This window comes from Osmerus mordax, chromosome 2, assembly GCF_038355195.1.
Source record: "Osmerus mordax isolate fOsmMor3 chromosome 2, fOsmMor3.pri, whole genome shotgun sequence".
In the NCBI taxonomy this organism is placed as follows: Eukaryota; Metazoa; Chordata; class Actinopteri; order Osmeriformes; family Osmeridae; genus Osmerus; species Osmerus mordax.
The window spans coordinates 7,644,404-7,659,584 of record NC_090051.1 but is presented as its reverse complement, the minus strand read 5'-3'; the positions used below and the strand labels follow the sequence as shown (position 1 = coordinate 7,659,584).

Sequence of the window (15,181 nt, the reverse complement as noted above, 5' to 3'; positions counted from 1 at the left end):
CCTCCTTCTTCATCTTGACGGCATCCCTCACCTCCGGCGTCCACCACCGGGTCCGAGGGTTACCGCCGCAACATGCACCGACCACCTTGCGGCTGCAGCTCCGGTCAGCCGCCTCAACGATGGAGGTCCGGAACATGGCCCATTCGGACTCAATATCCCCGGCCCCCATCTGAGACATGATCGAAGCTCTCCCGGAGGTGGGAGAGCTTCTGACAGGGGATTCTGCCAGACATTCCCAGCAGACCCTCACATTACGTTTGGGCCTGCCAGGCCTGACCGGCGTCTTCCCCCACCATCGTAGCCAACTCACCACCAGGTGGTGATCAGTTGACAGCTCCGCCCCTCTCCTCACCCGAGTGTCCAAGACATTCGGCCTCAGATCCGACGACACGACTACAAAGTCTATCATCGAACTGAGACCTCGGGTGTCCTGGTGCCAAGTGCACATATGGACACCCTTATGCTTGAACATGGTGTTCGTTGTGGACAAGCCGTGTCTAGAACAGAAGTCCAACAACAAACCACCGCTCGGGTTCAGATTGGAGGGGGCGTTCCTCCCAATCACGCCCCCTCCAGGTCTCACTGTCATTGCCCACATGAGCATTGAAGTCCCCCAGGAGGACGAGGGCATCTCCGGGAGGAGCGCTTTCCAGCACCCCCCCAGAGACTCCAAAAAGGGTGGGTACTGCGCTGCCGTTTGGTGCGTAAGCACAAACAACAGTGAGGACCCGTCCCCCCACCCGAAGGCGGAGGGAGGCTACCCTCTCGTCCACCGGGGTGAACCCCAAAGTACAGGCGCCAAACCGAGGAGAAACAAGTATTCCCACCCCAGCTCGACGCCTCTCACCGAGGGCAACTCCAGAGTGGAAGAGAGTCCAGCCCCTCAGGGAGACTGGTTCCGGAGCCGATGCTGTGCGTCGAGGCGAGGCCGACTATATCTAGCCGGAACCTGTCTACCTCGCGCACCAGCTCGGGCTCCTTTCCCGCCAGCGAGGTGACGTTCCATGTCCCTAGAGCTAGCTTCTGCAGCCGAGGATCGGACCGCCAATGCCCCCGCCAAGGCCGCCGCCCGTCTCACACTGCACCCGACCCCCATGACCCCTCCTGCGGATGGTGAGCCCACTGCAAGGGGGTCCCACGTTGTCTCTTCGGGCTGTGCCCGGCCGGGCCCCATGGGAAAAGGCCCAGCCACCAGGTGCTCGCCCTCGAGCCCCGGGCCTGGCTCCGGGGGGGGAGCCCGGTGACCCGCTTCCGGGCAGGGGCAACTGGGAACCATTGTTTGTCTTCATGGTAGGTTTTTGAGCCACGCTTTGTCTGGTCCTTCGCCTGGAACCTGTTTGCCTTGGGTGACCCTACCAGGGGCATAAAGCCCCCGACAACATAGCTTCCAGGATCACTAGGACACGCAAACCCCTCCACCGCGGTAAGGTGGTGACTCAGGGAGGGACATTTTATTTTACATTTCAATTAAATCATTTGTTTCGTTTGAGTATCGAGTAATATGATACTACACTTGGTATCAGTATCAAAGTCCACATTTTTGTATTGTGACAACATTACTATAAAGTGTGGCCAGCATCAAGGAGTCACAGAATCCTGTAGTCTGTCTCAAATTATTATAAATTATAAGCCTTTAAGAACGATCGGTTACACTGTTGTGAATCCAATGATCATAACAGCCCCCGGCCATGCTGTCATCTCCTTTTATTAGGCCTACCTTATTTTATTCATAAATGGGTTAGCCTACCATTAGCAAAGTTGTTGCAAACTATCAGTCATATAATGTGTGAATATATGCAAAATGTATTTATTAGGTATGTTTATCCTCTTTACAAAACACATTTGCTTTTTACCATTCAAATTATTGTTCCCACTGTCATGACATAAGAATTGCACTTAACATAACTTAACTTCATTGAATTCAGTTACATTGTTGTCATCATTTTGCACATTATAGGGTAGGCCTATATATAAACTACATATTTCGCAAGATATAGAAATAATATAAATATTATTTAGGCTATATAATCTTTGTCTGAATTACAGACTTGTGCAAGGGAACCCTTGTGACATCGCAGCCTTGAAAGGCAGGGGAAAAAATTGCCAAATGCGCAGCTGGCAGCAATTAAATCGAAGCATGAGCAAAAAAGCCTTTAATTGGCTTTTCCCGGTTGTGATTTTGAAAATGTCAAGAAAGCAGGGTCCTGGAACCTGATCGAGTGCAAAGATACAATGTTTATTTCTCTACACTGAGAATGAGTAAGTGGAGGCGGGTCTATATGGACACGACAGGTGTATGTGAACTTGCTATCGGAGAGAAAAGAGGGAGAAAGTGCAGATGGTATGATTTCAATTCTAATTTGATGGAGTTGGCAGTTTAATAACAAAAGGGCACTTTTTTAGGAATTTATCTGGAATGTTAAAATGTTTAGGAACCCTGATCACATTCCTGAACACCCACCAGGACGCTCATGAGTTCCTGAGCCAGTGTCTGGACCAGCTAAAAGAGGACGTTGAGAAAGTCAATAAGAGCTGGAAGAGTGAGCCGGCAGCGGTTGCTGCTGTGTGGGAGGAGCCACAGCAGTTTGCAGCACGATCCAGAGATGAGACTGACTCCTCCCGCATCTACACCTGCCCTGTGGTTGTCAACATGGAGTTTGAAGTGCAGCACACCATCAGCTGCAAAGGGTGAGTTCTTTACCTGGTCAATGTATATTTACAAAAACACATTCATTTTATTGTAAAAGACTATAATTTATGTAAAGAAACAATATAAATGTAAGTCTTAAACTGCAGTATATTACATTCACTGACTGTGCCCCATGTTTATTTATAGTTGTGGAGAGGTGGTCACCAAACGAGAGCAGTTCAACGACCTGTCTATAGACCTGCCACGCAGGAAGAAGACCCTTCCTCTAAGATCTATCCAGGATTCGTTGGACCTTTTTTTTAGGGTGCGTGTCCCCACATTGGGAGTCCAATAAAATGTCACCTAGTGTAAACTGTAGGAATATAGTTTACATTTGTTTGTTTTTTTGTTGTTTTTTTTAAAGATGGAGGAAATTGAGTACTCCTGTGAAAAGTGCAGTGGGAAGACTGCAACAGTGATACACAAATTCAGCCGACTTCCCAGGTATGTAAGACCGATTTTTGCCTCTAATTGAGGCTTAGCACTCAATCGCTAGATGGCGCTTCTTGCACGGAGCTAAAGGCAAGGTCGGAAAAAGAAAATTTGTCAATCTGTCATTCATTTCCGTCTTGTTAGTTGGTGATTATTTCATTAGAACGTTTGTTGTCCAGCCCTTCAATCATTCAGCAACATTAGATGTATTATAAAGGATGTTACACAAGTTGCAGGTTAGACTGCAGTTGGTATATAAATGCGTAGCCCAACATTATCAACATTCTTTATTGTCGGCTGACAATGATCACTTTTTTGTCTCCAGTCAAAAGTAGTGTAGCGACACGGTAAAGGGAGTTCTAGGTTAGCAAGGGTCAGCCTCTCAGTAGCATATATTTACACACAAGGACATCTGAATATTCATGGTGTGATAGATCCAGTTATCCTGGGAAAAGTTATTGTTCTTTATTTATTGACAGGCCACGGTCCAAGTATTGCCAAAAAGAGAGAAACGTATTAGTTTGTAACTTCTAAGGTAGAAGCTACGATCTCGGCTTGCTCTCCCGTTTATCCTGCTCTCAAATGTTTGCTCCCTGAACAATAAATTGTGAACTGTGGCTTGCATGTTTACATCATCATGAAGTGGTGCAAAAACTTAATGTTAGTTTCTAATTAGGCTACTGCTCATCACAGGTGGAGTTTATGACTGTCATGTTCACACTTGCAGTTCGGTTCTCTTGGATCTGTTGGTCCAGACCCCAACATTTTATTATAGCCTACATTTAGTCCTGATTTGCTAACAGAGCAATCGTATCAAAGTTGTGCTATTTTTTTTTCCTGCATTCCAAGGCTGCGATTCTCTTTTCTACCAGCAGATGTCGCAAGGGCTCCTGTATGCGAGTCTTCTGTTATTCAGACAAAGTTTAATATATAGTGTTTAAATTACCTAATATGTATAGTTTATATGTAAACTCACCGGCCACTTTATTAGGTACACCTGTTCAATTGCTTGGTAACACAAATAGCTAATCAGCCAATCTCATGGCAGCAACTTAATGCATTTAGGCATGTAGATTTGGTCAAGACAACTTGCTGAATTTCAAACTGAGCATCAGAATGGGGAAGAAAGGGGATTTAAGTGACTTTGAATGTGGCATGGTTGTTGGTGCCAGACGGGCTGGTCTGAGTATTTCAGAAACTGCTGATATCCTGGGAATTTCACGCACAACCATCTCTAGGGTTTACAGAAAATTGTCTGAAAAAGAGAAAATATCCAGTGAGCGGCAATTGTGTGGATTAAAATGCCTTGTTGATGTCAGAGGAAAATGGGCAGACTGGTTCGAGATGATAGAAAGGCAACAGTAACTCTAATAACCACTTGTTACAACCAAGGTATGCAGAATACCATCTCTGAACGCACAATAGGGCTGGGCTGTGTCTACCGGGAGAGATTTGGCTATACCGTTTCAACCGCGGTATTTTTGTATTTTTGTATTACATTTTTTTATTGGTTTAAATTATGTATTTCATACATTCTTATTAAGCATATAGGCCATAACCCCCCACCCCCCTACTCACATGAGATATGTAAGGGATAATGTATAGAACGCCGGTCATTATCGGGGAAAATAAGCCCCGACAGGGCGAACAGCACCCCGACGCGAAGCGGAGGTTCTATACATTAACCCGCTTATTACACGGCTACTTGCCGAAAAAATAACTTAACACAGTGTCTTTTTACAATTTATTTGTTACCATTCGTAGTGTTGATCAGCAGAGAAATAGTTTGCCAAAGACGTTGAACTTTATAGACGTTGAACATTCTTTAGGCTTCAAATCAGCTGACGTCGCTAAGCAACGGAGTATGCTGGGGTTGAAAAGTTACCGGACTAATTGCGGAGTGCTACAAAAGACGTGAATCCGAGGCAAAAAGGCCACTTCCCTTGACAGCAGTCTAATATGCATAGCAACGGTCAAATATGAAAAAAAATTGTTCACCGCAGAACATTGGGAAGCCCCATTCAAGTGAATGGAGCATTCTACAGCATTAAGAACAGCCGTGTAATAAACCGTGATATATAACGTAACCGTGATATGAAATTACTCGTACCGTGATAGAAGATTTTGGCCATATCGCCCACCCCTAACACACAACATGTTGAACCTTGAAGCAGATGGGCTACAGCAGCAGAAGACCACACTGGGTGCCACTTCTGTCAGCTAAAGGCCGAATTATACTACTCCGACTCCGTTACAGACAGACGGACGGAGTCGGACGGATTCGTTGAATTTATAGTACTCTGAAGGCTGTGGGTGCTGAAAACAATGTAGTTTCCGTAAAATGACAGACTAGCGGACTGATAGTCAGGAAAATAAGGAGGTGCACGTAGAGCTCGGAGAGGGCGTTCCACATCGGAGAGGGCAGGGCGTTCCCTGTGTCCGTCTCCGTGAAAACGGAGTAGTATAAATCGGCCTTAAGAACAGGAAACTGAGGCTACAATTCGCACAGGCTCACCAAAATTGGACAATAGAAGATTGGAAAAACGTTGCCCTGTTTGATGAGTCTTGATTTCAGCTGTGACATTCAGATTTTGGTCAGAATTTGGCGTAAACAACATGAAAGCACGGATCCATCCTGCCTTGTATCAACAGTTCAGGCTGGTGGTGTAATGCTGTGGGGGATATTTTCTTGGGACACTTTAGGCCCCTTAGGATCAATTGAGCATCGTTTAAATGCAACAGCCTACCTGAGTATTGTTGCTGACCATGTCCATCCCTTTATGACCATAGTGTACCCATCTTCTGATGGCTACTTCCAGCAGGATAATGCACCATGTCACAAAGCTCAAATCATCTCAAACTGGTTTCTTGAACATGACAATTAGTTCACTGTACTCCAATAGCCTCCAGTCACCAGATCTCAATCCAATAGAGCACCTTTGAGATGTGGTGGAACGGGAGATTCGCATCATGGATGTGCAGCCGACAAATCTGCAGCAACTGGGTGATGCTATCATGTCAATATTGGACCAAAATCTCTGAGGAATGTTTCCAACACCTTGTTGAAAGTATACCACAAAGAACTAGAGAGGGTACAATTTCAGGGGAAATTGTAGGGTGTGCTTGCTTGCGTCGGTTGCAGGTGGGTCAGTCCTCTAAGTTTTTACCTTCTAGTGATATTTTCAAGCATTTAGCCTACTCGTATTGCATATTTAATTAAGAACACCCTTTTAAACAGCTGCAAACCCCCTTTGAAACAAGCTACTGTAACAACGTTGTCACTGGCATTATATTTCAGATGGAATCGCGATTCAAACAGTACCGTCTGCTAACTGAAAATATGGAATATCGACATGGACTGACTTCATGCAGCGCAATGAGGGGCTGATAACTTTTGTGAGGCTCAGTCATAGAAACCCATGGTGGAAGAATAATAATAACTAGAGAGGGTACAATTTCTGGGGAAATTGTAGGGTGTGCTTGCTTTCGTCGTCGGTTGCAGAGGGGTCAGTTTTTTTATGACATTTTTACAACTGATATTTCTGTAGGCTATATTTTATATAAAAATGCATACTTATTATTTATAAAGATTACATAGATTTAAAAGCTTAATTCTTTTGCTGATCATTTACAACGCAAAATACTAAGAGTGAAGTGTAGAATGAAATAGTTGTCTTCTCATTTCCCCTGCAAGAGGGAATGGTGATCGGCTTTATCAGCCTCATATTTGAATCAAATCGAATACATTTGGCAGAACAGTGTAAAAATGGTCCTAATCTCTGATTTAAACGTCCTTTTAAGTTTTTCCTTCAGGCATTTAGCCTACTCATATTGCATTCATTCGTTAATAAAGAACCCCCTTTGAAGCTTATTCTAACAACAACGTTGTGACCGGCAGTAGCTATCTCAGATGGAATCGCTATTCAAACAGTACCATCTGCTAACTGAAAATATGCCCCCAAAAACGTAAATAAGCTTGACATTTATTTAGGGGGAAATCGCTCATTCATTAAAAAAAACTCACTGGTAGCGATCAAGACAAACATTTTGACACCGCCGTTGTCTATGTAGTCAAAATATTGACTGATCCGTAGGTGTGGGAAAATAATAATGATAATAATAATAAGATATATGTGAGAGAACAAAGGTTGTGCCCTTGCCGAAGGCAAAGCACACCCAATAATACTAAAAAGTACAATAGGTGCCTCGCAGCTTCGGTCCTTGGCACCTAAAAATAAGACTTTATTTATATAGCACATTTCATAAAAGAATTGCAGCTCAATGTGCTTTACATAAAATCAATAAAAACAATAATAATAAAAACAATAATACAAGTGATAAAAGTAATACAAAAAAAATAAAATAAAATGTAACACAACAAAATACAAGCCGCAGTCTTTGCGGCAATCAAAAGCACATGTAAGCCGCAGTCTTTGCGGTGTCTCGAGTCTGTCTTAGACTCGAGCTGCCTTTGCAGTTTCCAAAACATATCAACCCAGACTAGCCGCAATCTATCTGCGGTCTCTCGAATACAAAAAACAGTAATAAAACAATAAAAAAAAAAAAAAGTAGTAAAACCCTTCTGAGATAAAATTTGTTAAATGCTTTGGTAAAAAGATAGGTTATAAGCTGTCTTTTAAAAATGTCTAGCGTGTTTGATTCCCTAATATTTATGGGTAATTTGTTCCATAGTTTTGGGGCGTAATTGACAAAGGCCGCATCACCAATCTTCTTATGACTGCTTCTTGTGACCTTTAATAGGCCTGCATTTGATGATCGCAGTGTTCTAGCTGGTGTGTAGTTTATAAAGGAGTTAGCAATGTAGCTAGGTCCTTGTCAGTGTAGAGCTTTGTATGTGAGGAAAAGGACCTTAGTCAATTCTGAAGGTAACAGGGAGCCAGTGTAGAGTAGCTAGGACAGGACTAATGTGTTCTCTCCTTTTTAGTTTTGGTTAATAATCTAGCTGCAGAATTTTGAATGAGCTGTAGTCTTTCATCAACAGCCACGTGCAATTTAGCTATCAGGTGAAGAATACAAACGAAAATCACCAGTTAACTTAATTTAAATGTGCAAGAACTATAGACTAATACATAACAGGCTTAAATAAACTGACAACATAAGTTATACGACTTAAAGTTCTCAAGGACACACACACGCAATCTCAACTGTCTCATTTTTCTTTCTCTCCCTTTAATGTGGAGTGGCGCACGTTCCCACTCGCGGTGTGAAGCGTGTGTCTGTGCTATTCTCCGGCATGCACTCAGTCACTGATAGATGGCCTTTTGTACAGCCCTATTTCTGATACCGTAATAGTTTATACAAAACCTAAAGACACATTCTCAAACAGTATGATATTATTTTGGACATATTATCCACTGCATCTTGTTATTCCAAAAATTGAATAGGCTAAGCATCAACAGGCTAACATCAAGTCTATAGCCTAGAATTTCCAGACAATTCACTTTCTATTTGAAATACTTGGATTGTGTTCTGACAATAAATGAAGAACATTACATGGTTGCCAGTTTAACTGGATCTAATTAGACCATTAAATGTTTATGATGTCCCTGTGTGTTTGTTTATACTTATGACTGGGAACAACAACACAATCTTGTCAGCCAACTATAAAATGTTGATATGTCGGGCTACTAGTCCAACTGCAGTCTAGCTTAACCCGCAATGTGTTTGACATTCTTTATCCAATAAATTACATTTTGCTGAATGATTGAAGGACTAGACAACAAACGCTCCAATTAAATAATAACTGACTAACAACATGGAAATAACTGACAGATTGCCGAAGACATGGTCATTGTAAGACCATGCCTTTGCTCCGTGCAACTAGTGCCATCTAGCGATCATTAAATGTCACTAACAATGTCCCTGTCTGTAGACTCATGAGTCAATTGGAGTTTCTAGTGTTAAAGGCGTTTAGTGGATACTCTGAAACAAGTTTGAGATCACTTTAGTATCCGCTAAAAGCCTTACACACACCCATTAAATTACCCATTTTCATATCAGGTGATTTAACATGAATGTTTCAAATGAAACAGCGTTCCTCCAGAACCATAGTGCAGCATGAAACAACACAGAAATACACAAGACTACATAGAACTAAATAAGACCTACACATTTTTACAGTGCACATGCAAACATGTGCAACAGGACAATATTGACGAGAAAGTGCAGTGCCGAACAGTAGCCTACACAATTCTAGTGATGAGCCACTGGCTTCAAAACCGGTTTGGAGCATCTGACGAGCAGTCTGAATCTGAATCTGGTTTATTCGCCATGTAGGTTTACACGAACACAAAATTTACTGTGGCAGCAAGGTGCAAACAATAACATATACAGATCTTAAATTCTAAGTAGAAAAGTTCAATAGTCTAACTAATTCTAAGAACTAAACTATCAAAAATTAAACAATTTAAAATACAAAATATATATAAAAATAAGAAAATGAATGGGCAGCATAGTGCAAAAATAAATCAAGGTGGCTTGTGCGTAGTGCAATAGGTGTCGGCTGGACTTATAATAGTTAAATGTCAGTGGGAGTCCTTGATGGAGGAGGTGAGGATGGACTCAATGATGGCTGTGTACAAGTGCACCATCATTGTCTTTGGTAGGTTGAATCTCTTCAGCTGCCGTTAGAAGTACATCCTCTGTTGTGCTTTCTTGGTTAGGGAGCTGATGTTCAGTTCCCACTTGAGTTCCTGGGAGAGGATAGTGCCAAGGAAGCAGAAGGACTCCACAGTGTTGACTGAGGAGTCGCAAAGGGTGATGGGGGTGAGTGGGGCTGTATTCTTCCTGAAGTCCACAACCATCTTCACTGTCTTAATCCTTGTGCTGCCCTCGGGTCACATGACCCAAAGATTCATAACGAACCATCGTTGTGTTTACCCAATTTTACCCAATACAAAAACAAATAAAAATAATTTTATTTTAACCTTTGCAATGTGGGGGGTCTGAGACAGCCCAACGGTTAAGAGAAAATGCTTCACTTTGTTTTTTTAAGAGGTAAATTTGTCGCAATACGATGGTGGGTTAGAATGACCCGAAGATAACACAAGGGTTAAGAGCATTGAGCTCTTAAGTCAGTGGTTCTCAAACCTGTCCTCAATAGGCCGTAAGGTGAACCCTGTTATCGTTTCAACCTGCTCCACAGTCTGGCATCTACACAATCTTTAGCTCATAAAAAAGAATGAGTCGTGCTAAGCTACCAAAAAAAAAGTTTGTTGCTGAAATTCCAGTCAATTGTCGATGCGTCTATGTTTAATGCAGAACTAGTTTCTTCACAGAGTAATAGGATTTTGGTGGCACGGTTCGACACGTGATCGTTCTACACCAATAAGGTAGCTGCTTTTTGTTAACATGGATGGATATGGTTGGCAAATAGAGGATGGGACTTTGCACCTTTAAGTGTTTCCTCTGTTTATTTTGCCATGGCGGCCCGCCACGACTAAATTTCTGCCGCCATGGTATCAGAAATAGGGCTGTACAAAATTTTAGGACGTCTATGTGATTGTTAGAGTGCATGTCAGAGAATAGCACGGATACGCGCTTCACACCGCAGTTGAGATTGTGCGTCTCTGAGAAGTCGTATAGCTAACTTGTCAGTTAATTTCAGCCTGTTATTGTATTAGTCTATAGTTCTTGCTAATTTAAATTAAGTTAACTGGTGATCTTTGTTGTTTGTATTATTCCCCTGCTAGCTAAATTGCACATGTCTGATTCGATAGTGATTGCTGCCTTTGCTTACGTTTGTATTTTTGGTGCATTACTATGCAGAAGTAGTTTTAATTGATAAATGGTGGGTTTATTGTTATTATTTGCTACAGAATGCTTAGCCTATCAAGCTCAAATGAAGCAGACAGTGTACATGCTTTCGAGTACCTTAATCGATAGGCTATAGGCTACTGACCAACGTCAATTATTAATACGTCAATTAATAATTGGCAGCATTTATGCCATTTAGAACATACTTATTAGAACTTATACATTTAGAACTCCGACCAAAATGAGCGACGGAAAGTCTCTGTTTTTCACCATCAGTAGCTGAAGTAGGTCCATTTTGTTGCACAGTGAACGTACATTTAGTCATTTAGCAGACGCAAGTAAGGGACATTCCCCAAGGCAAGTAGGGTGAAGTGCCTTGCCCAAGGACACAACGTCATTTGACACGGCCAGGAATAAAACTGGCAACCTTCCGATTAATAGCCCGATTCCCTAACCGCTTAGCCACGGTGACCCTCACGTTGGAGAGGAAAAAGCTTGGAAGCACTATTCTGATCCCACATCTGTGTAGCCGTACTAGAGCCCCCTACCGGTTACCCCTTCGGCTGCGTTTCGCTGCTTGTGCAAAGCCTAGCGCGGCTTTGACTAGAATGCCCACTAATTCTGCCGCTGGGAGCAGAAAAGTGGGAAATAAATCCACATTGGATCGCCTATGCAGAGAATAGCATGACAGAGATGTGGTTTTAGTAGCCGAGGTGGGGGCTGATTAGAGCAGTTCACTGATGGCTCTATAGTTCACAGAGCGCCTCCTTAGCGTTTACAATGGAGGAAATCTAGCCTACACAGGACAGTTGTACATTCCAGTGGTAAGTAAAATCTGCATCTAAGGGTGTTTTCACACTTGGCAGGTTTGGTTAGATGAAAACAATTGCTCTGTTAGCGAACCAGGACTCAAATGTAGGCCATCATTTAATTTTTTGGTCCGGACCAAGAAATTCAAGAGAACCAAACTACAAGAGTGAACACGACAGTCATAAAGCTCCACCAGCGATGAGCAGTAGCCTCATTAGAAAATAGCATAGAGTTTTTGCAACGATCAACGAGAGAGCAAGCAGAGATCGTAGCTTCTAGCTTAGAAGTTCACAACTAATACGCTTCTCCCATTTGTGCAATACACCGTGCCCTGTCAATAAATAAAGAACAATAATCGCACTTTGTATAATTGAATTACATTCTTATCATTTTGCACATATATATATATAAACATATATTTCTATATTGGGTATATTTAAACATATATAAAACATTTAATGAATAACAGAAGACTTGTATACGGGAGCCCTTGCAATATCTGCTGATGGAAAAGAGAATCGCAGCCTTGGAATGCAGGAAAATAAATGGCCGAACGCGCACCTGACAGCAATTTAACAGTAAACAGGAGTGAAATAGCCTTAAATTAGCTCATCATTTTTAGAAAGAAATATAATACTGGTTGATAAAACGCATATCTAGGAAAAGTCAAGAAAGCATGGTCCTGGAATTTGTGTGAAGTGCCCAATTGATCCATTCTTGGCGCTTCTAGTGTTGAGTTAAACCATAGCTGTGTCTAAGACAGTATTGTCCTAGCCTTTGGTAGATGTAGAAACAATCTTTTGTTTTGAAATAGTTCTTTGAAATTAAAGCTGATGAGGCCATTTAAAAGAATCAGCAGTGCCAGTAAGTCCCAATTTTGTGTAACACTCAAGCCAATGTGCATTAAAAATGTTAAACATCTTGTGATTGTTCTGCCTACGTATTCAGAGTGCTGATCCTCCACTTGAAGCGATACAGCTTCAATGCCCAGCTGTCTCTGAACAGCAAGCTAGGCCAACAAGTGGTGATTCCTAGATACCTGACGTTGCTGTCCCACTGCACAGATGCAACGCGCCCTCCCCTGAGCCTAGGCTGGAGTGCACACACTGCCCTGTAAGACTACTACTGTCAACTATCCCAAATACAGCACACACCTTTCAGCATCATTAGTAGCACAAAGTAGTCACATTGGCACCAAATTAAACATGACAAATATTTTTGGTACTTGCAGGTTGCGAACGCTTAAGGGCTCCCAGTTAGTGAATTCCTCATCCTCACTTCTCAGGTAAGCTACTGATTGCGCCATGGGACATTAAAATATTACTAATCACTCATTATAGCGTTCAAATAAAATGTGGCTTTGATGGGGCTCAAATCAAGGAATATGTGAAGTTAAAACTACAAGCCAGTCCCACATGAAGGATATATCCATACTTGCAAGATGTTCAAATTAGGGATGCACCGAATCCAGATTTTTGGGGTTCGGCCGAATACCGAATCCACTGATTAAGATTCTGTCGAATCCAAAACCGAATACCGAATCCTACTCCCACCCTCAGTCCATTAACACAGTAAACACATTAATGAAGTAACAACGTCCACAACATTGTATTTTTCATTTTATTTTAACTGTAAAAAAAAAAAAAAGACGCAACTTCATGCCAGGAAGACAAGTGGGAAAAAACTATTTTGACAATTACCATATGCCCATCTCAAGATCCAATCAATATCCAAAATATTAGCCTTTTAGATTTCTTGATTTTTTTTCGGATGTTTCATAAGGGAGTCAGGTGGCTGAGCGGTTAGGGATTCGGGCTAGTAATCTGAAGGTTGCCAGTTCGATTCCCGGCCATGCAAAATGACGTTGTGTCCTTGGGCAAGGCACTTCACCCTACTTGCTTCGAGGGAATGTCCCTGTACTCACTGTAAGTCGCTCTGGATAAGAGCGTCTGCTAAATGACTAAATGTAATGTAATAAGCAAATGTTTTAACAGCAGAGATGCTGTGTATTGTTTAGGGTCCTTGCCACCACGAGACAAATCTGCATTGCTAATTGAACATATAGCTCGACCTGAATCGCCTTGTTTTGACTGAAAGTACTGCCAAACAACACTTTTGCTGCTCACGAGTTCCATTTTCACTTTCTCCCAGCCTACTGCATTGAACGGTCCACCTACGTAAACACCTTCCCGTAATCAACAGCGGCGTCATTACGTCGACCAGCGTAGTGCAAGTGTAGGGTTCGGCTTGGTGGAAAAAAAATTGGTCGAAACCCAACCCAACCCCATCAAAAAGCCCAATATTCGTCCGAAACCGAATCCTGGATTCGGTGCATCCCCTGTTCACGGTGCGTTCACACTGCAGCAACGCGACAACATGCTTTCCATTCATTTTCAATGGAGCCAGGCGAATCGCTTGCGTGGTGCATTGTGTTTAGCGACGCAATCCAAGCAATTTTCTCAACTTTATGCAAATGAGGAGCGATTTTTCCGTAGCGATGGCCAATCGGAGTGTTTTCTTGTTTCTCATAACGTAGCAACCATGGTAAACATTTCTAGCTTTCATTTTCAAGATGGAGGAGAAACTAATCGCTGGTGAGCAATTGCAAGTGATTTGTGTCGCTGCAGTGTGAACGCACCGTTAGATACTGTGATGCACACTGGCCATCTGAAAGAGAGCAGGTTTTTTATGTTGAAGTAACGGTTAACGTGGAAGTGTTAGACATCCTTGTATCATTCTCTTTCCCAGTCGGTCATGCTTTATTGGTGTTTCCAGGAAAGGCTGTGTGAAGGCCGGCAGCTCGAGCAGCGTCCTGGTGGATTCTGATAGCGAGGAGGAACCAAGCAGGAAGGTGGCAATCCGCAAGCGCCATTTTTGCGATTGCATGCCTGACGACGAGCGGACAGACGAAGTAGGCAGCAAAGGAATGAAGAAATAACAGTTCAATTTTTGATTGTGGTTTTGTTTTGGATTTACATGTTTAATTTTACATGTCACTATTGCACGTCATACCTGATTGTTTGTCAAAGCATACACGGTCATCAGATACATTGTGAATTTGTCTAACCTAATCTGCGCCTGTTTATTTCAATGCCTTCTTTAACGCCCATAATGTCCCTCAATCTCTCAAAGCTTAATCAACCCCCTCCTCAAGAATCCCTCTCTCGACACAGAGCCTATGGCCAATTTCTGACTTCCTGCTCCAAGGTACTGGAAAAAGTGTCCGCTGCTCATCTTCAGGACCACCTTAAACTTCATTACCTATTTGGGATGTTCCAGTGGTTTTAGTTTTTAACACAGCACTGAGACATTTAGTCATTTAGCGGGCGTTCTTATCCAGAGCGACTTACAGTAAGTACAGGGACATTCCCCCCGAGACGACACTTCTCAGGGTCAACAACAACCTCCTGAGTGCTGCTGTTGATGGCTCCCCCTGCCTCCTGGTTCTCCTCGACCTCAGTGCAGTGTTTGACA

General features: G+C 42.7%; 1 protein-coding gene across 3 annotated transcripts in view; it reads left to right on the top strand.

Annotated features, from left to right (window-relative positions):
- Positions 1 to 15,181, top strand: part of usp37 (ubiquitin specific peptidase 37) — a 99,469-nt gene that overhangs the window by 42,427 nt on the left and 41,861 nt on the right. For all 3 annotated transcript variants that reach the window (XM_067261998.1, XM_067262011.1, XM_067262006.1), the window contains exons 12-17: positions 2,465 to 2,688; positions 2,837 to 2,954; positions 3,054 to 3,133; positions 12,656 to 12,820; positions 12,939 to 12,992; positions 14,483 to 14,618. In XM_067261998.1, coding sequence (XP_067118099.1) covers positions 2,465 to 2,688; positions 2,837 to 2,954; positions 3,054 to 3,133; positions 12,656 to 12,820; positions 12,939 to 12,992; positions 14,483 to 14,618 — 777 coding nt within the window. The remainder of the gene's footprint in view (positions 1 to 2,464; positions 2,689 to 2,836; positions 2,955 to 3,053; positions 3,134 to 12,655; positions 12,821 to 12,938; positions 12,993 to 14,482; positions 14,619 to 15,181) is intronic.